A 25060-nucleotide genomic window follows, 5' to 3' on the forward strand; every position below is an offset into this window, starting at 1 on the left:
ATATAATATTATGCGCGCCATTCTCTAGACTGGGTAATAGCAGCATGCCGTCCCTTTTATATTTTACTTGAACTGTTTTTCAGCTTCTCTTTAGTGTTCGTCTACATCTGCTGTTGGTCCTGCCGGTCAGTGACTGATGTGTACGGCTGCCTGGTGCTGCCTTTACGGCTACTTTTTCAGCATTTCACATAGTTAATCATTTTCCCAAACTTCACTTCATCACTTTCACTGCTTGTTTGATTTTAAATGGTTTAGACTGAGGACCATTAGGATGAAAAAGAGAAAATCCTTCATGCCACATGGACTGCCTGTGAAATTCCAGTGGTTTTGACACTGGGTATAAGTCCATATTTGGAACAGCACCAAACATATTGTTTTCTTCAACCTAAAATGACCTTAGTTAATAGGGGAAAGATTGGATGAAACAGCTGCTCGGTTTGCTGTATAGTAGTGTAGTGACACAGAGGCGGCTTAATGCGACAATCAGTTATGGTCATTCTTCTTTACACTACAATACCTGGCACCGCACCAGAGGTTGACTTTAAAGCTTTAGAAAAAACTTGAACTATTTGGAACATTTTGTTTTTTTTTTTTTTTTTGCTTTTAAAGAATATTAACAGGACTGACCAATTTACTAGAATAGCAAAAATGCATGTCTATAAGTTTGTTACGTATTTATGACCCTTCGTATGTATCTCATGTATGAAATCCGAGAGGGAAAAAATAGCCTTGTTAAACATAGAAGTGAATTACAGTTTGTGCTGGCCACTTCAGAAAGTCAATGTCCAACAGGACCAACATGTGTTCTTATAAGCTGCTAGTGGATTACTAAAGCTGGGTTTACATATTAGATAGCTGGCAGCCACACTCCTTCAGCCAACACACAACTCTTGTGAACAAACATGTAAGCCTGGCAGCATATGGGGAGAGTGGAGAAAGCCACAGGCGTATTCTTCTCCCTGAGAATGGCAAACAAGATTTGGGGGGATGCTATACACATTAGATAGTCATTAATGGGTCGTTAAAAAAATAGAACATGACTAATACAAATGAATGGATCCATCTGTAGATTTGCATTCGTTTCATGGACACTAAAATTGGCTTGGTTCATCTGTAAAAACATGAAAAACGGCCAGAAAACTGCTGAAAAGTAAGTGACACACTAGCACAAAATTAAATAAACTGAGTTTCATCCTTTTCTTATGTCCGTTTTTCCCTGTGCATACATGCGTCCTTGAAGTACAAGCAGCGAGCTTACATCTGCCCCTCAGCAATGTCAGTCTTACCTGCGAGGGAGCTGTTGGAAGGATACATTGCATCATGGTCTGCATGTTTATAGTACTTTGCCCTATGGTAGTACCTAGTGATCTTTAATTATACCTGAGTGGCCCAGATACAGACACACATACTTCTAGACACATGCCAGACAACCATCTACTTCAGGACGCAAAATGTCAAGGCTATATATTTTTATTGAACTGGAATGATTGAAGCCATAGAACAGACAGGTAATTCTACTATGAAACTGTAACAAGGACAGGTCATAAACTAAAACCACAGACACATTAACCCTTAATGACCTGGGTATCTTCAGACTTTATGGCCAGGCACAGTTTATAGATGTTAGGTACGTGCTGGTTTGGCAACTATATACTGTTTTATTTGTTAGACAATGTTTGCCATATTTTTTTTTGTTAAAGAGATGGGGGCTTTATTTTTTTACACTTTGAATTGCCTTAAAGTTCATCAAACACCATTCTGTTTATTTAATTTAGGTTATCCAGCTTTTTTAAATTCAGCAGGACATCGATTTTAGATAGGGGTGTCTGAGTGCTGTGATCCCCGCCCGCCTTTAACCTGTTTTCCCATGTCAGTGTGAGCTGCAGTGCTCATTTGCTGTACCTTTAAGGCTCCATTCTCACAGATCCCATTAATTTCAATGGGTGCCGGCTTACGCGCGCTCCACATTGAAATCAGTGGAAAGCTTTGTAGCCCATTGATTTCAATGTGTTACACGCGTAAGCCGGCACCCATTGAAATTAATGGGATCTGTTTTGAATCGCCGCACTCCGACACATGTATACGTGTCTAAATGAGCAGCGCGTTTCTCCGTGAGAACAAAGCCTAATAGTGGCCAAAGTGAATACTGCAGTGGTTGTACCATTCAAGTCTGAATAAGAAATCCGTTTTAAAAAGCAGAGTGACCCTTTAGGCTAAAGCCCCATGTGGCATTCCACAGCAACATATCGCGGTTCTTCCCGCAGTGCTTTATATGTAAAGTTCGCAGAGGTTTTCTCTGAAGATTTACTTTACAATAGGAAAACCACCAGTGCTTCTATAGGTATAACTGACATGCTGCGATTTCCAAAACCGTGATGTTTTTAGAAAGCGCAGCATCTCCATTGCACGTATTTTACCGCAAAGTGGGGATGAGATTCGCTAGAATTCCATATCCACTTTGCTGTGACTGTAAAATTCTGTGTTTATGCCATGTGGGACCCCGGCCTTAAAGAAGAGCATAATGATGCAACAGAGTTTGAAGAAAAATTGTTAACTGAATTAGAATTTCAAGAATAATTTACTAAATTAGATATGAGATAGAGAAGGGATTGTCTGGGATTTACAAAAATTGGTCCTAAAGCAAGAAATAAACTAAAATAAAAAAAAATTAAACATTTCCCCTACCAACCCCCCCCCCCCCCTCCCAAAAAACTGTACTCACTTTTTCAGTCCCCCTGCTCGTCCAGCTGTATGGTTCAGGTGGTCCACCCCCTCCTTCCCAACATCTGGTGGCGATGGCGTACCTTAAAGTCTCACGATACCACTAAAACCAAGCCTGATTATTTTTCCCTTTTGCTGCTCTTGGCTCAGTTTTAGTAAATCCATAACAATCCCTTTAATGTCTTAAGGTATCTTTATAATAGTCAAAAAATAATTTGCCCAGTACAGAGCCCCACACAGAAGTATTAGGCCTCATGCACACGAACATGGTGTTTTTCACAGACCAAATATCAGCTAAAAATGGATCTGGGGCTTATTTACACAATAGTCTATGGGTCTATTCATATGCCTATTTTTGATCCATCAGAACAGCTTTTTTGATGACCATGAAAAACATTCCATAAAAAAAACCAAACGTACATGTGAATAGACTCATAGACATTCATGGGCTTTATAACTTGCCTCAGGCCTTATTCACATGACAGTTAACAGCTGTGTGATAATTGTTTTTTTAATGCCTGACAGTTAAAAAAAAATGGACATACTCTATCTTTGTTTTGACAGACATATGGACCCAATACAAATGGATCCAAAATGGAATTACGACTTATGTCTGTTAAAAATGGATTAGTAGATTGGGTCAAAGACCAGACTTTTGCTATGGCCGCACCATTTTGCTACAGCTTTTTAAAATATTTTTTTGTGACTTTTTATATGATAAAAAAAGACAGAACCTATGCATTTCTATGGAAGTCATACTGATGTCGTCAAGTACATAAATAATGAACTTTTATTACTAGACAATGTTCATATCGGTGTTAAAAGTGACAGAAGGAGCCTCCATCACAGATTCCATGAAAATCAAGGGTGTAAAACACTGCATGCAAAATAATGGATTGAATGCAGGATCTGATTAGTCAATGGCGTCCATTGGGATCTGTTTATATTTATAATATGATAGATCCCTTTCTGACGGGATCTCTATTTCTCTGTTCCTATAAAGTAACAGAAAAATGGAGATGTGGACATGGCATAAATAAGGTCAACTGGTTAAAGATTGAAAAAACGATGAAAAATTATGGATTGGTTTCTTGTTGTATACGTCAATCCTTAAGCAGTTTTAAAGTAAAATCTTGCAAGTGTGGAATAGCTCTATTGGTTTACAGGCTTGTCCTATGTAATATCACACACATCAGCTGAATACTTTGCAAGCCGTCTTTGTTTCAACACATCACATTTGACATTATCTCACATCTGTAGACAAAACAATATAGTGACAGCATGGAGTCTGTGTAATAGTTGACTATTATAGTAGTTGCTTAGTTCAGTAGAAAACAGTCATCCTTGACAATAAACCGCAGCAACCCATTGTGTCAGAATCTAAGAATCTTGTGACGTGACTTCACATCATAGTAATGTCTGTGGTATAAGGTGGTCATCTGTCAGCAGCCTTTGGAGGTGAAGATGTTTTTAATCGTATATATGAGGTCTAGTAGGTACATGTCATATATTGTTTTCTTTCTAGGAAGCGGTAAAAGGTCAGCACTGAATTAATATGCCATTAATATAGATTAAATAGTAAATTGTAATCCTAAAGAGAACACCTTCTAGCGAACCCCATCCACACATTGCAAAAAAATATGCCCAGTGGAAACGGCAACGTAGCATATTATACCTATGGAATGATACCTACGGAAAGCAGAAAGTGAATGGAGGAAGCCTATAGACACTGTAAATGCCTCCAGAGGACTGGCTTGTGTTATGTCCATGTAAATGGCATGTGTTACTGGTTACCACAGCATATTATAAAGATATAAACCTTTATTTTTTATGTTTCTGCACCTTTAAGAGACATAAAGAAATATCTTAATTGTTACATAAACAGCAATGTCTGAAAAAATGTGTAAATCTGCTTTGGTTTTATGGGCGGCCCTAGGAAATAATCCTTCTATAATTGTAATTCCAAACTGACAATGAATAATGGGCAGGGAGAGGGGTCATGTACAGCTGGATAAAGCTGTGGACATCTTAAATGCAGCACTTTTATCATCACAAAGTGTGAGATACTATCTGCTTGTTCTTCACTGCCTTTCCTTGAAAAGATGAAGTCATTTGCTGGACTCCAAAGTGCTTCATTCATCTTCCACAAACTATCTGGAACATATTTCTCAGCATTCAGCAGCCCTGTGAGATTCCTGACATAAAAAGCTCTTGATTTGTCTTCCTGAGATGATGGCTTCTCCTGTGACACCTAATGTATTTTAATAGGAGTACTGACATGCTGTAACAAGCCTTGGGCTATATCATATTCAGAGAAACGTAAAAGATGCCGCAGCAATACTAGGATTTATACTGTGGTTAAGGAAAATATTGAATATATGTTGCATATTGCGCACTTCTTTATCGACCTGGACTTTACTTTTGGGTGATGAATAACACGATAATACATTTTTAATGGTTCCTTATATGTGCACCATTAATCCCTGCAAACTATTAAATGTCTGTACTAAAGATGGGATGGAAATGTTGAGGATAAAAATGTTACGGGATTCCGACCAGTTGGCAGACATTAATCAGTTCTTGGGGCGTCTGCCTTGGTTCACCGCACCTATTGTACTCATATTTTCATCTATTCCATGCCAGCAAGTTCAACAAGGCCTGAATGACCAATCAGATCTTCACTGTTCATAGGGACAGAAATTCATGTACATGCTAAACACAGTAACATATATACATGTGTACATTTCATTTATGGTACACAAAGAAAGCTACTATTTGCCAGATACCAATAATGGGCTTGTTATTAGGGCAATATAATAAGATATAATATTGTATTGACTTATAGATTGCTTCCTAAACTGTAATGTTTACTACTGAGATATTAGATTAGATTGATCAATGTATTTCCTGGCACTTGAGACAACCTGTGTCTGAGTCATTATGCTTATCGGACGTACATTTAAAAAGCACGGTTAGGAACAAGCACACGAGTTTGGCACAGGAGAGGCAGCAAACACATCTGACTGTGCTCCCATACCAATATTACACCATATAGTGACCATATAATGGTAGATACTGAGTCTACACAGGGTTCTGCAGACCATTTAAGTGTCTACAGTACAGGAAAAATGTGTCAATGTCTCTGATTGTAATTGTTCACATTTACTGTCTCTTCCATTAGACCGTTATGGCCCATTATTCTAGCTGTGAAAAATATCTGCAGTGGAAATTCTGCAATTTCAAAAAACGGTGTCTTTCATTCTATCGCAGCATGTCAATTATACCTACGGAAACACTGGCGTTTTCTGTATAAGTATAATAGGGACAGAAAGTCAAAAGAGAAAAACTCTGCGGACTTTCTGTGAAAGCTGAGATTCGTTTCCACTGTGGTTTTTTCTGCAGCGCTTTTTGGATGTGGCTGCTTTAGTTTGCTTCAAATAGCTAACTTCAATATTCTCAAAAGCAGTGATATCTGGGCAATGAAGGGAGCGATTCTCAAGGGAAAACACTGTTTGATTCAGGTGATCCTAACCTATCTATCTGAGTTAATATACTGGATACTGGTGACAAATTCCCTTTAAGGGTGCATTCACACTGAGTTTTGTGGTGCTGTTTTTGCCACAATAACTCGAGTAAAGAATCAGCGCTGAAAAACAGACTCCCATTGACTTCAGTGGGTTCCGTTTTCCGCATGGTACACATTGAAATCAATGGGAGGCTTTTTTACCCATTGATTTCAATGTGTACCGTGCGAAAGACAGAACCCATTGAAGTCAATGGGAGTCTTGTTTTTCAGCGATGAATTCTTTACTTCAGTTATTGTGGCAAAAACAGTGCCACAAAACTCTGTGTGAATGTACCCTAAGATTGTTTTAGGGAATGGACAGCAAGTTAAGCTTGCTTGTTAATTTTATATTATTTCATGTTAGACCAATATATCATATAGAGGGTGTAGATATTGTTAGAGCAAAGAGCCGAGAGCATCATATACAGGGTGTAGATCAGGGGTGCTCACACTTTTTCAGCATGTGAGCTACTTTATAAACTGACCAAGGCAAAAGATCTAATACCCACTTCTTGTGGGTGGGGCTGGGGCGGACCTGTGGGCGGGCCCATGGCGGGCATGTGGATGGGGCGTGTCGGTGGGTGGGGCCGTGCATGTGGGCGGGGTCGGGCAGAGTGTGAGAGCAGGAGACAGCGGCGTTCTGCGGCCGCCCAGGAATCCCAGCTGTCTGCTTCTTCACAGCGCAGGCTGAGAGTTACCTCTGGACACTGGCAGGCTGGGGCTGCAGCAGCCCCGCCAGCCAGTGTCCAGAGATGACTCTCAGTCTACACTGTGAACAAGCAGCACCCCGGCTCCCTCCATCCCTAAGAGCGAGGAGCGTGCCATCCCCTGGAGCTGCTGCTGCCCGGCCTGCAAGTGTCCGGAGTGCTTGTTCACAGCGCAGGCTGAGAGTCGACTCTCAGCCTGCACTGTGAACAAGCAGACACCAGGGGTCCCTGGCTGCATCCCGCGATCGACCCATATGTCCTTTGCGATTGACCGATAGATCGCGATCGACGTATTGGGTACCCCTGGTGTAGATATTGCTAGAACAAAGAGCTGAGAGCAACTTTTTGGGCTGCGAGAGCCGTTAGTCAGGCAATTAGAATCTGAATAAGAAATTATGATGGCTGCCGCATATCTAGCACAAATATATTTCTTGTAGGGCCCAGGAGAACTGATCCTAGTAAGGATGGGAGAGATGCATGTACGTTCTGGACAGCAGATGGCGATTCAAAAGGGAAAACAGTATTTGATTCAGGTGATCCTAACCTATCTATCTGAGTTGATCTGTTGATACTAGTGACAGATTCCCTTTAAGATAACGGAATGAGAAAATACATTTCACCTATTTCCCATATTATCCTATGGTGTTGCAAAACTATTTGCTTGCTCTCCTGCAACATCTCTGTGAACAGGTGTTTATGTCATCTCCAAAATATTCCCGGACACAATATGATTCAATATGGAAATATGTATAACTAAAGAATTTAGCAAAGCTCTTAGAAATGAAAGATTTCAATCTCTGTCCAGCTGCACTGGCTTTGGATTTAGTGTAAGGCCTCTTGTCTCCTTTAATTTAAGTAAAAAGTGTTATTGTGAACTTAAAGCTAATTTGTGTAGGGATCACTGATAACACCTACATATTAGAGCCACTAGATGCATGTGTTTTCACTTTTCTGCCTTGTTCCGTGAAAGCACCTGCTCCCAATGACTGCACAATGGTGATGAGGAACACAGAATCACTTGGCAGCTCTCCAGCGCTGCCCTACCTTTGTGTGAGAAGAACAAACTCTTTAATATCTCAAAAGAAAGTGGATATGTCCCCCTTTGAACAATGATCAACTGTTTTTGGCAGCATATTCTTTTGGCTTTCTTCATTAGACTTCACAGATACTCTGATTCGTTTAGTCAAGTTTTTTTTTGTAGGCAACGTTTCAAAGCTTGAGTTACTATCAGAAACACTCCTTCCCTGTTTCCATAGTCTTTACTTCCAATGCCTTTCTTATCGGACAGGATATCTGTGCTTTGTTTAAACATTGGAAACATAGACTTGTATAGAACCTGAGATGCTAACAAACAGGTACGCTCCATTTCTGCCGCAGGGCATGCAAAACAGTTTTTTGGAGGTAGTGTCACGCCTGCTATTGGAGTGCAGGAAACTGACCCACTTTTACTTTATATTCCCGCAAAAGAATATAGAATAACAACCATTGTAAGCCTTAGCAGCTAAGTGGTCAGGTACTGAAAGGTTATTTCATGTGTAGTTCAGTGTACACTCACTGTATATAGAATAATTATTTCAAGAATAAAATAATCTGAGACTGAAAAAAAAACACCATACCAAGGGCAAATTTATGAGGCCCGTTCGTCAGAGCAGTAAGGCAACCACATCTTAGCGTCTAGATTATGGACACACACATACCATGGTTCTACTCAACCAAATTTAGAGCACTATACGGTCCTATGGTGATTATAGGTGTCTGACACAGGCCTTGGGTGACAATAAATTTCCTCAGTATGGTTTTTTTTTTGCGACCTTTGTGTCTGGCAAATAAATGTCTTGTCACCATTTGGTGACTACATCTGCTTATTACAATCTGAGTCAGATACTAGTCCTCTATTAAAATTCCAGAATAATTCCCAGACTTGACTAAAGTTCTTCTCTGCAGGTGCCGTATATCCTATCCTGACCTTTCTGTTCATCTTGAATATAGTAATAGGCATAGCTCCAGCACCATGATCTTGTAAAAAATATCCAGACTTTACTGAAAAAACACATAAACTGGGGAGCACGTCCATAAAAGCCAGAAAACACTAGCATTTTCTATAAGTAATTGATGGACCCCAACTGTGTTTTTAATATTTTTACAAGATACCTGTTGCTACTACTTACCCGAGAAACCCCCTGATGACTCCTCCTTCTCGATGAATCCCCTGGAATCCCCATCAATCCCCTGGAATGAATGCACCTACTTTCTGCAACGGTGTGAGTTGATATATACATTTATTCCTTTGCCATTTTGAATTTACCCACAGAGAACCTAACCCTAGGAGGCCTACTAAATTTTGTAGCCTGGCAAGTTAAAAATGGGAACCTAATCTCATGGCTGACTATATAATGTCTATAGATTGTCTACTGACCCATCCCAGTGGCAGATGTTGGGGCAGCGAATAATTAGGCAAATTAACATGTCCAATCATTATGAGAGATCAGCTGATGCCAGCGATATCTGGTCATAGCTTTCTCCAATCCAAATGGAGCTCACTGGGGCATATGTATTAATGTTCTATGCCACTGTTGTGATGCAAAAAAGGTCACAAACCATGGGTTTGTGACTTTCTACACACCACCCTTGACAAAATTGCCTTAAAGGGGCATGGCTAATGGCATGTAGCAGGCAAAGCCACTGGCCACATCAGGTTTATTATCATTGAAACCAATCTACTGGCATAAATGACGCCTGAAATCTATACCAGCCATGAACTGAAGTGGATCTTAGTGCTGTCAGACCGTTCCACCGGTAGTATACATCTGATCATATATGAGGTGCACCCACCAGAACAAAGGGCTGTATACCGCATTCTCTGAAAATGGGAACTACATATAAAAGTACAGTATATTCTACATTTGATAGCCAAAAGGCAGATGCACACTGTACAGAGTTTTCTATTCTACTATACACAACCAAAACAATAAAAAAAATAATATACTGATCCAACTTTTAGCATTCCAAACTAAACAGCACATGAAATTTTCTTATTTTTCTGTGTTCTCCCATATACATGGGATACTTTAATGAATTATTTACTGTGGTAATGGCTCAAAATAATTCTCATTTGTCTACCAAGAGTAAACAAGATACTATCACGTGGATCAGGTCATTAAGTGTCTGCCAGCTAAGAACCCATTATTACCTATCTAATGTATTTCACACCATCTCAAGTTTATTTATGACATCTCAACCCTTTAACTCAACTGTTTTGCTCATATTATAAAGCATCTTAATTATAGGTGTGCATTACTGCGAAGTTTATAGTAAACTTGCAGAACTCCATGACCTAGACAATAATGTGAACACTACTAGAAGACCTATTTTGCCTTGAGAGGAGAAAGTATAATTCCTAAAATGATATTACACAGAGTGAGAATGAGAAGTCTAGCTACTCCGGCTGGTGACTATAGACATCAACATTAAAATCTTACATGGTTCACATTTCAGAGAAGAGCAAAGATCTGTTTGATGTCAATGTACAAAACTACTAGCTCATGCTTCTAACACACACTTGTCAGTTATGCTATCATTTTACAATTAATGTATACATTTATATTGCACACAACCTTTTCACTCTGCATTAATGATGGAAAATTTTGTTCCCGCAAGTCAGGTCATTTTCATTGTAAAGATTAAGATCAGATCACATTAAGGCCAGGGTCCCACATTGCGAATACGCAGCAATTTAGCAAATTCTGGCTAATCCCATTCACACATTAAAGAAAAAAATCTGCAGCGGAAATGCTGCAATTTCAAAACCGTAAGAGTTTTTGTAAGTCACAGTCTGTCAATTGTACCTATGGAATTGCTGGTGTTTTCTATATAAGTCCACAGAGGAAAACTTGACAGACTTTCTGTGAAAAGTGCCTTAAAGATGGGGCCACACGGTGGCTCAGTGGTTAGCCCTGCAGCGCTGGAGTCCTGGTGTTCAAATCCCACCAAGGGCATAAAACCATCTGCAAGGAGTTTGTATGTTCTCCCCGTGTTTGCATGGATTTCCATCCCATATTCCAAAAAAAAAAAAGACATAATGATAGGGAAAAAATGTACATTGTGAGCTCTATGTGGGGCTCACAATCTACATTAAAAAAAAAAGAAAAGAAAAGTGCCTTAAAGGAGTATTCCCATGTACATAATCATTAGAGATGAGCGAACACTAAAATGTTCGAGGTTCGAAATTCGATTCGAACAGCCGCTCACTGTTCGAGTGTTCGAATGGGTTTCGAACCCCATTATAGTCTATGGGGAACATAAACTCGTTAAGGGGGAAACCCAAATTCGTGTCTGGAGGGTCACCAAGTCCACTATGACACCCCAGGAAATGATACCAACACCCTGGAATGACACTGGGACAGCAGGGGAAGCATGTCTGGGGGCATAAAAGTCACTTTATTTCATGGAAATCCCTGTCAGTTTGCGATTTTCGCAAGCTAACTTTTCCCCATAGAAATGCATTGGCCAGTGCTGATTGGCCAGAGTACGGAACTCGACCAATCAGCGCTGGCTCTGCTGGAGGAGGCGGAGTCTAAGATAGCTCCACACCAGTCTCCATTCAGGTCCGACCTTAGACTCCGCCTCCTCCGGCAGAGCCAGCGCTGATTGGCCGAAGGCTGGCCAATGCATTCCTATGCGAATGCAGACTTAGCAGTGCTGAGTCAGTTTTGCTCAACTACACATCTGATGCACACTCGGCACTGCTACATCAGATGTAGCAATCTGATGTAGCAGAGCCGAGGGTGCACTAGAACCCCTGTGCAAACTCAGTTCACGCTAATAGAATGCATTGGCCAGCGCTGATTGGCCAATGCATTCTATTAGCCCGATGAAGTAGAGCTGAATGTGTGTGCTAAGCACACACATTCAGCACTGCTTCATCAAGCCAATACAATGCATTAGCCAGTGCTGATTGGCCAGAGTACGGAATTCGGCCAATCAGCGCTGGCTCTGCTGGAGGAGGCGGAGTCTAAGATCGCTCCACACCAGTCTCCATTCAGGTCCGACCTTAGACTCCGCCTCCTCCGGCAGAGCCAGCGCTGATTGGCCGAAGGCTGGCCAATGCATTCCTATGCGAATGCAGACTTAGCAGTGCTGAGTCAGTTTTGCTCAACTACACATCTGATGCACACTCGGCACTGCTACATCAGATGTAGCAATCTGATGTAGCAGAGCCGAGGGTGCACTAGAACCCCTGTGCAAACTCAGTTCACGCTAATAGAATGCATTGGCCAGCGCTGATTGGCCAATGCATTCTATTAGCCCGATGAAGTAGAGCTGAATGTGTGTGCTAAGCACACACATTCAGCACTGCTTCATCAAGCCAATACAATGCATTAGCCAGTGCTGATTGGCCAGAGTACGGAATTCGGCCAATCAGCGCTGGCTCTGCTGGAGGAGGCGGGGTCTAAGATCGCTCCACACCAGTCTCCATTCAGGTCCGACCTTAGACTCCGCCTCCTCCGGCAGAGCCAGCGCTGATTGGCCGAAGGCTGGCCAATGCATTCCTATGCGAATGCAGACTTAGCAGTGCTGAGTCAGTTTTGCTCAACTACACATCTGATGCACACTTGGCACTGCTACATCAGATGTAGCAATCTGATGTAGCAGAGCCGAGGGTGCACTAGAACCCCTGTGCAAACTCAGTTCACGCTAATAGAATGCATTGGCCAGCGCTGATTGGCCAATGCATTCTATTAGCCCGATGAAGTAGAGCTGAATGTGTGTGCTAAGCACACACATTCAGCACTGCTTCATCAAGCCAATACAATGCATTAGCCAGTGCTGATTGGCTAGAGTACGGAATTCGGCCAATCAGCGCTGGCCAATGCATTCTATTAGCCCGATGAAGTAGAGCTGAATGTGTGTGCTAAGCACACACATTCAGCACTGCTTCATCAAGCCAATACAATGCATTAGCCAGTGCTGATTGGCCAGAGTACGGAATTCGGCCAATCAGCGCTGGCTCTGCTGGAGGAGGCGGAGTCTAAGATCGCTCCACACCAGTCTCCATTCAGGTCCGACCTTAGACTCCGCCTCCTCCGGCAGAGCCAGCGCTGATTGGCCGAAGGCTGGCCAATGCATTCCTATGCGAATGCAGACTTAGCAGTGCTGAGTCAGTTTTGCTCAACTACACATCTGATGCACACTCGGCACTGCTACATCAGATGTAGCAATCTGATGTAGCAGAGCCGAGGGTGCACTAGAACCCCTGTGCAAACTCAGTTCACGCTAATAGAATGCATTGGCCAGCGCTGATTGGCCAATGCATTCTATTAGCCCGATGAAGTAGAGCTGAATGTGTGTGCTAAGCACACACATTCAGCACTGCTTCATCAAGCCAATACAATGCATTAGCCAGTGCTGATTGGCCAGAGTACGGAATTCGGCCAATCAGCGCTGGCTCTGCTGGAGGAGGCGGAGTCTAAGGTCGGACCTGAATGGAGACTGGTGTGGAGCGATCTTAGACTCCGCCTCCTCCAGCAGAGCCAGCGCTGATTGGCCGAATTCCGTACTCTGGCCAATCAGCACTGGCTAATGCATTGTATTGGCGTGATGAAGCAGTGCTGAATGTGTGTGCTTAGCACACACATTCAGCTCTACTTCATCGGGCTAATAGAATGCATTGGCCAGCGCTGATTGGCCGAATTCCGTACTCTGGCCAATCAGTGCTGGCCAATGCATTCTATTAGCTTGATGAAGCAGAGTGTGCACAAGGGTTCAAGCGCACCCTCGGCTCTGATGTAGCAGAGCCGAGGCTGCACAAGGGTTCAAGCGCACCCTCGGCTCTGATGTAGGAGAGCCGAGGGTGCACTTGAACCCTTGTGCAGCCTCGGCTCTGCTACATCAGAGCCGAGGGTGCGCTTGAACCCTTGTGCACACTCTGCTTCATCAAGCTAATAGAATGCATTGGCCAGCGCTGATTGGCCAATGTATTCTATTAGCCTGATGAAGTAGAGCTGAATGTGTGTGCTAAGCACACACATTCAGCTCTACTTCATCGGGCTAATAGAATGCATTGGCCAGCGCTGATTGGCCAGAGTACGGAACTCGACCAATCAGCGCTGGCTCTGCTGGAGGAGGCGGAGTCTAAGATCGCTCCACACCAGTCTCCATTCAGGTCCGACCTTAGACTCCGCCTCCTCCAGCAGAGCCAGCGCTGATTGGCCGAATTCCGTACTCTGGCCAATCAGCACTGGCTAATGCATTGTATTGGCGTGATGAAGCAGTGCTGAATGTGTGTGCTTAGCACACACATTCAGCTCTACTTCATCGGGCTAATAGAATGCATTGGCCAATCAGCGCTGGCCAATGCATTCTATTAGCGTGAACTGAGTTTGCACAGGGGTTCTAGTGCACCCTCGGCTCTGCTACATCAGATTGCTACATCTGATGTAGCAGTGCCGAGTGTGCATCAGATGTGTAGTTGAGCAAAACTGACTCAGCACTGCTAAGTCTCTGCATTCGCATAGGAATGCATTGGCCAGCCTTCGGCCAATCAGCGCTGGCTCTGCCGGAGGAGGCGGAGTCTAAGGTCGGACCTGAATGGAGACTGGTGTGGAGCGATCTTAGACTCCGCCTCCTCCAGCAGAGCCAGCGCTGATTGGTCGAGTTCCGTACTCTGGCCAATCAGCGCTGGCCAATGCATTCTATTAGCCCGATGAAGTAGAGCTGAATGTGTGTGCTTAGCACACACATTCAGCTCTACTTCATCAGGCTAATAGAATACATTGGCCAATCAGCGCTGGCCAATGCATTCTATTAGCTTGATGAAGCAGAGTGTGCACAAGGGTTCAAGCGCACCCTCGGCTCTGATGTAGCAGAGCTGAGGGTGCACAAGGGTTCAAGTGCACCCTCGGCTCTCCTAAATCAGAGCCGAGGGTGCGCTTGAACCCTTGTGCAGCCTCGGCTCTGCTACATCAGAGCCGAGGGTGCGCTTGAACCCTTGTGCACACTCTGCTTCATCAAGCTAATAGAATGCATTGGCCAGCACTGATTGGCCAGAGTACGGAATTCGGCCAATCAGCGCTGGCCAATGCATCCCTATGGGAAAAAGTTTATCTCACAAAAATCACAATTACACACCCGATAGAGCCCCAAAAAGTTATTTTTAATAACATTCCCCCCTAAATAAAGGTTATCCCTAGCTATCCCTGCCTGTACAGCTATCCCTGTCTCATAGTCACAAAGTTCACATTCTCATATGACCCGGATTTGAAATCCACTATTCGTCTAAAATGGAGGTCACCTGATTTCGGCAGCCAATGACTTTTTCCAATTTTTTTCAATGCCCCCAGTGTCGTAGTTCCTGTCCCACCTCCCCTGCGCTGTTATTGGTGCAAAAAAGGCGCCAGGGAAGGTGGGAGGGGAATCGAATTTTGGCGCACTTTACCACGTGGTGTTCGATTCGATTCGAACATGGCGAACACCCTGATATCCGATCGAACATGTGTTCGATAGAACACTGTTCGCTCATCTCTAATAATCATATCTCTATTTGTAGATAATTAAAAGTTAAACATTTTTGCAAATATAAGTATTTAAAAATTCTTTAGAGGTTTAAAGATTTCCTCTAGCCATCTTAGTGGTGAGAGTCTGTTATCTAGATCAGTTGACAATGATTACGACCACAAATGCAGAAGCTTTCTATGGTCTGGGTCTTGTCAGGAACCCAGCTATGATTTTCTTATTGTAGCTGGAATATTGGGCATGGACACTACATGTATCTGAAGATATCCCGGCTACAATAAGGCAATCATGGATGATTTTCTGACTTTAGAAAGGTCCTGCATTCATGGTTGTATCCACTGGCAGCCGATCAAGATAAAAACTTGTAACCACAAGATATTTAGAGAAAATCTTTAAAACTCTGCAAAATGTTTAATTACTTATATTTGCAAAAACGTTTAACTTTTAATTATCTCAAAATTTTAAAAAAATTATGTTCGTTGGAATACCCCTTTAACTTAGCAAGTACTTGTACTAGATTATTTATTTAGTTCAATAACCCTATATAAATATTTGGCATATATATATATTGTGTAAGTGGCCATTTTTCTTGTGGCCGTGGGCATGCACAGTCTGTTCTGCCTGAGGTCCGAAGCCTAGAAGATTGAAACCCAGCTCCAGAAGAAGACGCGCAGAGAGGCCGTTCCTGAAGAAGATGGAGGCATCGCTGGAGAGTTCGCTCACAGCATTGGGGACGCCCCCAGTGCTGTTTGAGCGCTGGGGCCTGCCCCCAGTGCTGCAAGAGAACTCATTTGCATACTGAAGAAAACTGGGATGTCTACCGAATGGCAGCGCAGAGAAGACATCTAAAGGTAGGAGACGAATAACCTTTCTTAAGGCTATTCCTACGTGTTATCGAGAAAAAAAAAGCATTTTAATGGTAGAATCCCTTTAAGTTGTATTTCTATCATAAATTGTACATGGCTTGTTTAAAACAATCAGACATTTGGAGAGTGCTCATGAAGCTGCAAAGTAAGAGTTTGGTATCATGTGTGTATAGATCGTCAATAAGAGATAGGTGGGGGTCCGCCTCTCTGTTGTTCTGGTCCTAGCGTTACACTGAACAGCACATGTTTCATAGCGGCCATGTGTTGTAATTACAGCCTTGTCCCATAAAAGTGAATGAGACCAAGTTGTAACTACATTACACAGCCACTATGCAATAGAAAATATATAATGTATACAGTGAACAAGTCATGGCCCTCATATGAGTGCCACAGCCCCTTCAAGCAGCTGATATATATATATATATATATATAGACACAGAAAACTACAAGAAACCCACCATAAATACAGTTTATATATTTTTTCTAGAAATACTCCAGGTAAGTTGAAAAAACAAAAAGATTTTGCAGCGTCATGACATGTACATATTCTATAGCCCCTTCTCTACATCATGGTAACAGTTTAACTCAATTCAGTTCAACTAGACAAAACTTGGTGATGGTGCCATTTTCTACTAGGTAGTTCCCGTTTCATATAACTGGCTGTCATCTATAGCGATAAGCGTCCAATAGCGTCCAATAAGCTGAGCAGTATTTTGGACATGACATTCTAGTACCTCTAGTCTAAAGAAGACACTAAAGTACCCAGAAGTGTCTTGCCGAACTTTTTCACTTTGGAAAAACAACAAAATTGTGTTAAGGCAAACTAATGTGATCTGGTACCGTGAGGTCAAAAAAGGGCTATTATTTTGTAACCGTGCCTGGGATTTGGTTTATTAACACTATTTGTTAAGGCAGACACATGAACACTCCAGTTTTATTTCAGAAATTGGCCACATTTGTTTCATATCCATATGTTAGAAACACATTTTCCATGTCAGTACAGAAGAAAATAAATCATGGTTTCAGAAGATAATAATGTGTTTATACAACCTTGTGTGCCATCATCTCTCACAGACTTGACAGGGGAGGAATAACTGTCAAGGATATTTCTTAAATATCTGTAAGAATACAATCTGAATCTTCAGCAGTTCTATAAGACTGTTAGTTTCCAGCCTCATTCACTTTAGCTTTTTTGCTTACTTTTGACACAATATTTGTTTAATAAGGACGACTCTATCAGCACATCTCATTCATTTCTTCTACATTCAATGTGGTGATAAACAGCTTGCATTTGTTCTATTAGAATTCCTTTGGAACCATCATGATCCTTCATTTTTTTTACAGCGACTATAGAACAGAACTTTGCATTAGGTTCATTCACACGGCGATATGAATGATCCCTATAAATCTTGTATATACCAAAAATGTCATTGGAACCAATTAAACAATATCGCAGGCTAAATTTTTCCTGAACTTCCATATTCACTTAAAGAAGATTTGTTCTCATTTAAGGAAATGACATGGCATTCAGAGTTGGTTCACATCCACATGGGGACCCCCCGAACGGAATATCAAACGCAATTGCAAGCGGTGTGCAGTGAAAGCACATGGATCCCTATAGACTGTAATGGGGTCCGTGTGCTTGCTGCCAGATCTCTTCACAGAACATGCGGACAGGAAAGTAGTTCACAATCTAATTTCCTGTCCGCATGATTCGTGTGGGCAGCACGTGGCAAGCACACGGACCCCATTATAGTCTATGGGGTCCATGTGCTTTCACTGCACACCGCGTGCAAATGCGTTTGGTATTCCGTTTCGGGGGTCCTCATACTGACTCCCCCTCATACTGACTCCCCCGAACGGAAACATATGTGTGAACGAGGGGTCACAGAAAGCATTCATACAGCTATGTGAATGAAGCCTTAGTCTGAAAATGTTTTGTATTCTGTGTTTTTACCCATCACAACTGGCTTTAATTGAGGAAAAAAAACTGATGAGAGTGGCCTGTTATTAACAATATAAAACAACATATCATTGGAACAGGCTATTAGACCACAACTAGCTATCTAGTATGATTACAAGGATGGTTTGAGAGAAAATTGGAAATCATATGTATCCTATGGAAACTTGTTTCATCCAAGGGAAATACTTGTGTGCAAGTGTCCAACTCATACCAACCACTCACATATTAAAAATGGTCTGTAAACCAATGTAAATGTGAACTCAGCTTTAGTGTACATGTTACCAAATAAGCACAACGGGAAGAGATTTAAAAACTGGTACAAAGGAAATATGAATGTGTCGTGCATAGTATCCAAACAGGTAATTTATTCTACTTTCCATATTTCATTGCCATTACTGCCCACAAGAAGACTGGTTAGAAATAACACTGACATTTTACTATGTGGATGAATAACCTTAAAGAATCAAATTCACTTGTGCCACATTCCAACACTCAACTGGTGCCAGTCAAAGCAGGCTGACATCACTCTGAGAAGAATGCCAGTGTAAACTAGTCAAAGTGCAGCTCTGGTGAAGAGACACATGAAATATTATAATTTGGAACCATTTAATAAGCATGGCAGTTGCAATGATTCTGGTCTCTGGATTCTTCGGCTCTCAGGCTTATTGAGTAATTTAATAATCATTTTGTAATACTATGTAGTATTAGCTTCCTCTAACCCCTTCCCACCGCTGGTATTTTTAAATTTTTGTTTTTGAATCCCTGCCTTTCAGACCCCATAACTTTGTTATTTTATTGTTCACAGAGCTTAATGTTTGCACCTTGTAATAATTATTTAATATTCCATCCCATGTACTAGGAAGCTGAAAAAATAATTCAGAATGGGGTGGAATTGGAAGAAAATTGTGTTTGTACAACTTTCTTGTGGGCTTTGCTTTTACAGCATCCACAGTGCAGTCAAAATGACATGTCAACTGTATTCTATGGGTCTGTACAATTCCATCAATACCAAATTTATATAGTTTTTTTAAGTTTTAACCCCTTAAAAAATCCAAACTTTGCAACTAACTTTGCCGTTAGTGTCGGCTCTGATATCTGTCGACCGTCGGAAGGGCATTCCTTACCACCCTGCATCATCCATCATCCAATGGTACCCTAACATAACATTGTACTGTAAGAGTAAGAGGGGCGTTCCTTACCACCAAGGGATGACGCTGAGCCTTGAGGAATTCCCCCCCCCCCAGTGTAAGTCTAAGGGTGAGTACTATCAGGAAGTGAGTGTTCCTTACGGCCCGGCGATGACGCTGGGCGGTAAGGAATGCCCTTCTGACAGTGGGAAGAGATCGGTGCCGAAACTAACAGCTCAAATATCTCCACCAGTGGGGCACATACCGAGAAAGCCGACAGTGCACTGATCGGCTTTCTAGCAGTATATAAAACTGCAATTTCATGAGGACATGAAAGGTCCTCTTTAAAGGTGTTGTCCAGGAAGTAGTAATTTCCTTAACTGGTCCCGGGGACCACTAATGTTGGACTTAGGGGATATGGTAACATCATGACCCATGGGTCATGCTATCCGAATCCCATCCACTCTGTAAGTACTGCCAAATGCCATGTTTCTTGACTTGGTGTTTACACTACATGAAGCCCTGGCCATAAGCTGAGACCCCATGTTGTGGAAACAAAAGTTTTTTTGTTTTACCTACCGAAACCTCTGCAGACTTTTTATGCCACGGATTTTCTTGCAACGCTTTTCCGCTGTGGCCCACTACATGAGGCTTTAGCCTTTTTAAAATACAATAGAAAGGTTTCAATGGAGGTGTTTGTACTGTGTTACGTTTTGCTGGTTTTAAGATAGTTAACCCTTTGAGAGGTGGACAGGAGAGGGATAAGGAACTGCTTAAGAAGGAAGCAAGGTGGTTTATTTCTTTGGCTGCTGAATGTACTCTCCGCTTAAATGACTGGAATGATCTCAGTGTATTCTTAGAATTGACACTTTTCTTGTTTTTTATTCTGCAAGCAGATGTGCTATTTATACTGTGTCTTTGGTAACTACGCATGGTGTGCTAGTGTATAGAGGCTGTTGGTAACAGCCAAGCAACTTAGGACCAAAAGAAGCACAGTGCTGTGAAACAGCTAATGCCCTTTGAGCACTTTGCATTTTACCTGCCACTCATTGTTAATAAATACCTGAAAAAAGGAAGGTTTTAGAGGATTGGTGAGTGCCGCAGCCTGGTATTTTCTATTCTCCAAGTGCAATTTAATTGTTAATGTCTGCTCATTCAGGAGTCAAGTGTGGGGTTCTACTCAATAACTGCTGTGCATTCACAGTCCTATAGGCAAGCGTGTCAGCTGCAGAGTAGTAGTCTGAATTCTTAATTCCAGAAGGAGCAGAAAAATAACATTTATATTGAAACTTTTCTAACTACATGTTAAGGATTATGCAAGGCTTTTAAGGTGGAAAATCTGCAGCATAATTCAGTAGTATTTAAGTTAGGCCCGGTTCACATCTGCGTTCAGGCCATTCCGTTCTCCCCTCTGCATGAAATATGCGGAGAGCAAAGTCCTGCAAGCAACAATTTTCTCTCTGCATTTTTTGTGCGGAAACCACACGGACCCCATTATAGTCTATGGGCTCTGCGGGTTTCCTTTGCTTTTTTTATGCGGATAGGTTTCCGTTCGAGGGGTCCCTAAGAGGACTCCTCAAACGGAAACCCAAACGCAGATGTAAAACGGGCCTGAATTTGGTTTTCTTAACCTTGTGAACACTATGCAGATTTTATTTGCACGGAATTAGCAGACTGGATTTTCTAATGTCAATTCTTTGTGCAGATTTTGCTATAGACTTGCTTCCTCTATTTCCATGAACTTAGCACTAAACTGTGCAGCAAACCCTCTTAGCAGTGCATGTAGCCTAACATACCGCCTGCAGATTGGACTGTATTTTGAATATGACAAAGACATTATATAGTTCTCAACTCCCCAGTGCAAAGCTGAAAATTAGTTACATGAATATAGTATATGAGTGCGTCTACTGTATATAAAATTAGCATGGGGCTCTCCTGAAGTCACATTTATAGAGAGAAAATTCTTTATTAAAAGAAATTAGTTTGAGTTATGCTGCAATAAAACTTGCGTTGCAATGTTCATGACATAATCAAACCCAAACAACCGTTTTTCATTATAACTTTACTGTCTATTTTAATAAACATGAGAAGCCCTGAAATTTTTAATATCCTGCTGCTTAAGTATTTCCAAGAAACTTTCCAGCTTAGGTTTTAACTTTATATTTGCATGATTTAGCCACTGCTTGCAAGAACCTATAGCCCTGTCCCTCGTGTATTTTTTCTCTCTACAAATCACAAGGATTTTTTTTTTTTGGTTGAACAAATGTTTCCAATGTGTCCGCTGAACATGTCAGAGCTGATGGTTTGTGAAGTGTTCATCTTATTCTCACAGCAAGTACAAGAACATGGGCCTAAAGTATTGTTAAAGTTTGGAAAACAGACTTACAGCTCCTCAAGATAATGCAAGGTATGCAAAGTCCCGGGGGGTAGCTTGGTTATGTTGTTCATACTGAGATCACTGTGGACGAAACAGAAAAAAGAAATTCAGTCAGTAATGTATTAAAAGTTCAACATTTTCACCAATCGGACACTTACATTATACTTGTAATAGTATGAGGAATGTTCTGTACCTTTTGTGGGCATGCAATAAATTGGGACTGCTATGAGGTTACATGTTACACTTCTGCTGGTGTACAGTGGAGCGTTTCAAAGTTTGGAATAGGGCCCGCTCCACTATGACCACCCACTCAGAACATGAAAAGTTTATTATTAGTTTGGTCTACACAAAAGTCAGGTGTCTTAAGCTGGCCATACACATAAGAACTGCAGAACTTTGTCAGATCTAGCTATAAGTAGCGAAATCTGATGTCTATACACATCAAGATTAATAGCAGATACTACTAAATAGTCTATATATACAATTAAAGGGGTTATCCAGGATAGGCTATAAATATCTGATGGTGGAGGGACCGACAGCCAATCCCCACAGAGATCAGCTGTTCAGGGGTGTGTCCGGTCACTGTACTATACAATCCAATGGCCGTGCAATGCATAGTACGGCCATTGAAAGGAACCCACGAATAACTGATCTGTGCAGATAGCCCACCAATCAGATATTTATGGTCTATTCTAAGGATAGGAATAAAAATTCCTTTAATTGGCTGATTAATATATCATGTCTATTGCTACACATGAACATAAGACAATAATGTCATAGTACAGGGATACTGCAAACAGCAAGAAGAAATGACAGGGTAAAGAGGTGATGAACCAAATTAAGTTACAAAAATTATGGAAACACTGATGTCACACTATAAAAACATGCACCATGATGTCACTACATAGGAATAACACTAATAACATAATACAAGGATAAACTACTTAGTGGCATTACGGCACAGAAATGATACAAATGATACAGACAGTGATGTTATAAGCTGTAACACAAGAGTAATACACAAATACAAAAGCATGTTGTAGCACTAAGCAGGAGAGGACAGATCCATCAAACAGATACGTTTTCTAAACAGAACATGTAAAGCCCCAGCCATACACATTAAACTTAGAGGAACCAAATATGATGTCAAACAATCTGTTGCAGAAATCCAAGGGGAAAATTCCATGGTTGTCCCAGCTGATCTACACATGGATTATCTCTGCTGCGAATCAGCATGGCTAAATCATGACTTTTCTGCTCAGAATCTGTAGCTATTACAGTTTAAAGCTATGGAGTGTAATACGTGACATATTTATTATTCTACACTGATATTTTCTACTGCCACACTTTAGGCTGTGGCTCCAAGTGGCGTAAATGCCAAGGTGGAACAAAACTAATCTCATCCAAATATTGTGGAAAAATATACGCAGTGGACACATTTCCAAAACCCTCGTCAACGGTCCCTACGGAAATGTGATGGTTTCCCTAAATGTAAAATGGGATCAGAAAGTCCAAAGAGGAAACCTATGTGGACTCTTGGTGTTAAGGGCTGCGGGAAAAACCTGCGATGCTTTGCCGCTGTGTTTTTTCCAACAGCACTTTTTTTACTGCGGCTTGCTACGTGAGTCCTTAAAGTGGTTATTCTACAAAGCATATTTATCCTCTATATATTGGATAGGGGGGTAAATAGCTGATTGGTGGAAGTACGACCTCTGAGATCCCCAACAATCTTGAAGGGTGGCAGACTTGGAGTTGGAACCGGGACCAATTTTGAGTGGAGTCAGAAAAAAGTGAGAAACTCTGAATCTGGCTTCTAAATGAAATAATTATTTTTAATTATATTACACAATTGTTAAAATTGTATAATTAGATACATGGTTTGTTACATATTTAATTTAATGGGGAGTCAATCACAGCTTCTGTCTATCCATAACTTTCAGCTATTAGAAGAAGTTGGTGTCGGGCTTTGGTGGCTTAGCCAACCGACTCACAGCTCTGTTAGTTATTCCAAAACATTCACTCTATTCTTCTTCAACCATTCTTTGGGCTTGTGGGCTTAGGGTCATTGCTTTGCTACATGACACACGTTCTCTTGAGATTCACTTCACATACAGATATTTTCCTTTAGGTTGATATAATTCAGAATTCATTGTTCTATCAATAAAGTCAAACCGTCCTGATCCAGGTTTAGCAAAACAGGCCCAAACCATTACACTAACACCTCCTTGATTCACAAATAGTATGAGGTTTTTATGCTGGAATGTGGTATTTTCTTTTGTCTGAACACAATGTTTTTCATTTAAACCATAAAGATCTATTTTGGTCTCATCCACCCACAAAACATTGTTACAATAGCCTTTTGGCTTGTCCAGGCGGTCTATAGCAAATTGCTGACAAGTAGCAATGTTCTTTTCGGAGAGCAGCTTTCTCCTTGCAATCCTGCCATGCACGCCATTCAGTGCCCCTTTAATGGTGAACTCAAAAACATTAACATTAGAAAATGTGAGAAAGGCCTTTAGTTTCTTAAAGGCTATTTTGGGTTTCTTTGTGATTTCTCGGACTATTATACGACTTGTTCATTGTGTAAACTTTGTTGGTTGACCACTTCTCGAGAGAGTTATAATGATTTTCAGTTTCCCCCATTTGTATACAATCTGTCTGACTGGATTGGTGAAGGCCAACTCTTTAGAGACTTCCCAGCCTCATTAACAAGTCTCCTTTGGGGATTCTCCAAAATCTCTTTTGTTTGTGCCATGATACAATTCCACAAACCTATGTTGTGAATATCAGACTTTGATCTCTGTTCTGAAGATGACGGCCGTTTGTCACCCCATTGATCGAACACTGGACTTTAACTTCACCTACAAATTATCTGTTTATCCTAAAGGTTCCCATACATTTTCAACACACGATACTGGATCAGTTTCTTCTCTAAATAAATTACCAAGTTTAATATTTTTGGTTAATTTGTTTGATTTGCTTCTCTTTTTCTACGTTTAGGAAAATCTGCTGTTGTTTTAGATCAAATTTATGCTGAAATATAGAAAATTTAGTAGGGTCCACAAAACTTTCAAGCACCAGTGTATTTAATAGTGTGACCCATGTGTACATTCCTATGCTAGCGAAACGTAAAATAAAATGTATTTCCACATTAATCTCACCCTTTTCTACAGATTTGTTTAGGTTACCTTAAGTACATGAAATGACCCATAAAAAAGCAGTG

The 25060-nt window shown here is 41.3% G+C and overlaps 1 protein-coding gene across 1 annotated transcript in view; it reads right to left on the minus strand.

Annotated features, from left to right (window-relative positions):
* LGR5 (leucine rich repeat containing G protein-coupled receptor 5) overlaps positions 1 to 25060 on the minus strand; it is a 117806-nt gene that overhangs the window by 43673 nt on the left and 49073 nt on the right. Inside the window, exon 2 of the mRNA XM_075274414.1 lies at positions 21847 to 21918. Within this exon, the coding sequence (XP_075130515.1) occupies positions 21847 to 21918 (72 nt within the window). The remainder of the gene's footprint in view (positions 1 to 21846; positions 21919 to 25060) is intronic.

Source organism: Leptodactylus fuscus, chromosome 5, assembly GCF_031893055.1.
Source record: "Leptodactylus fuscus isolate aLepFus1 chromosome 5, aLepFus1.hap2, whole genome shotgun sequence".
In the NCBI taxonomy this organism is placed as follows: domain Eukaryota; kingdom Metazoa; phylum Chordata; class Amphibia; order Anura; family Leptodactylidae; genus Leptodactylus; species Leptodactylus fuscus.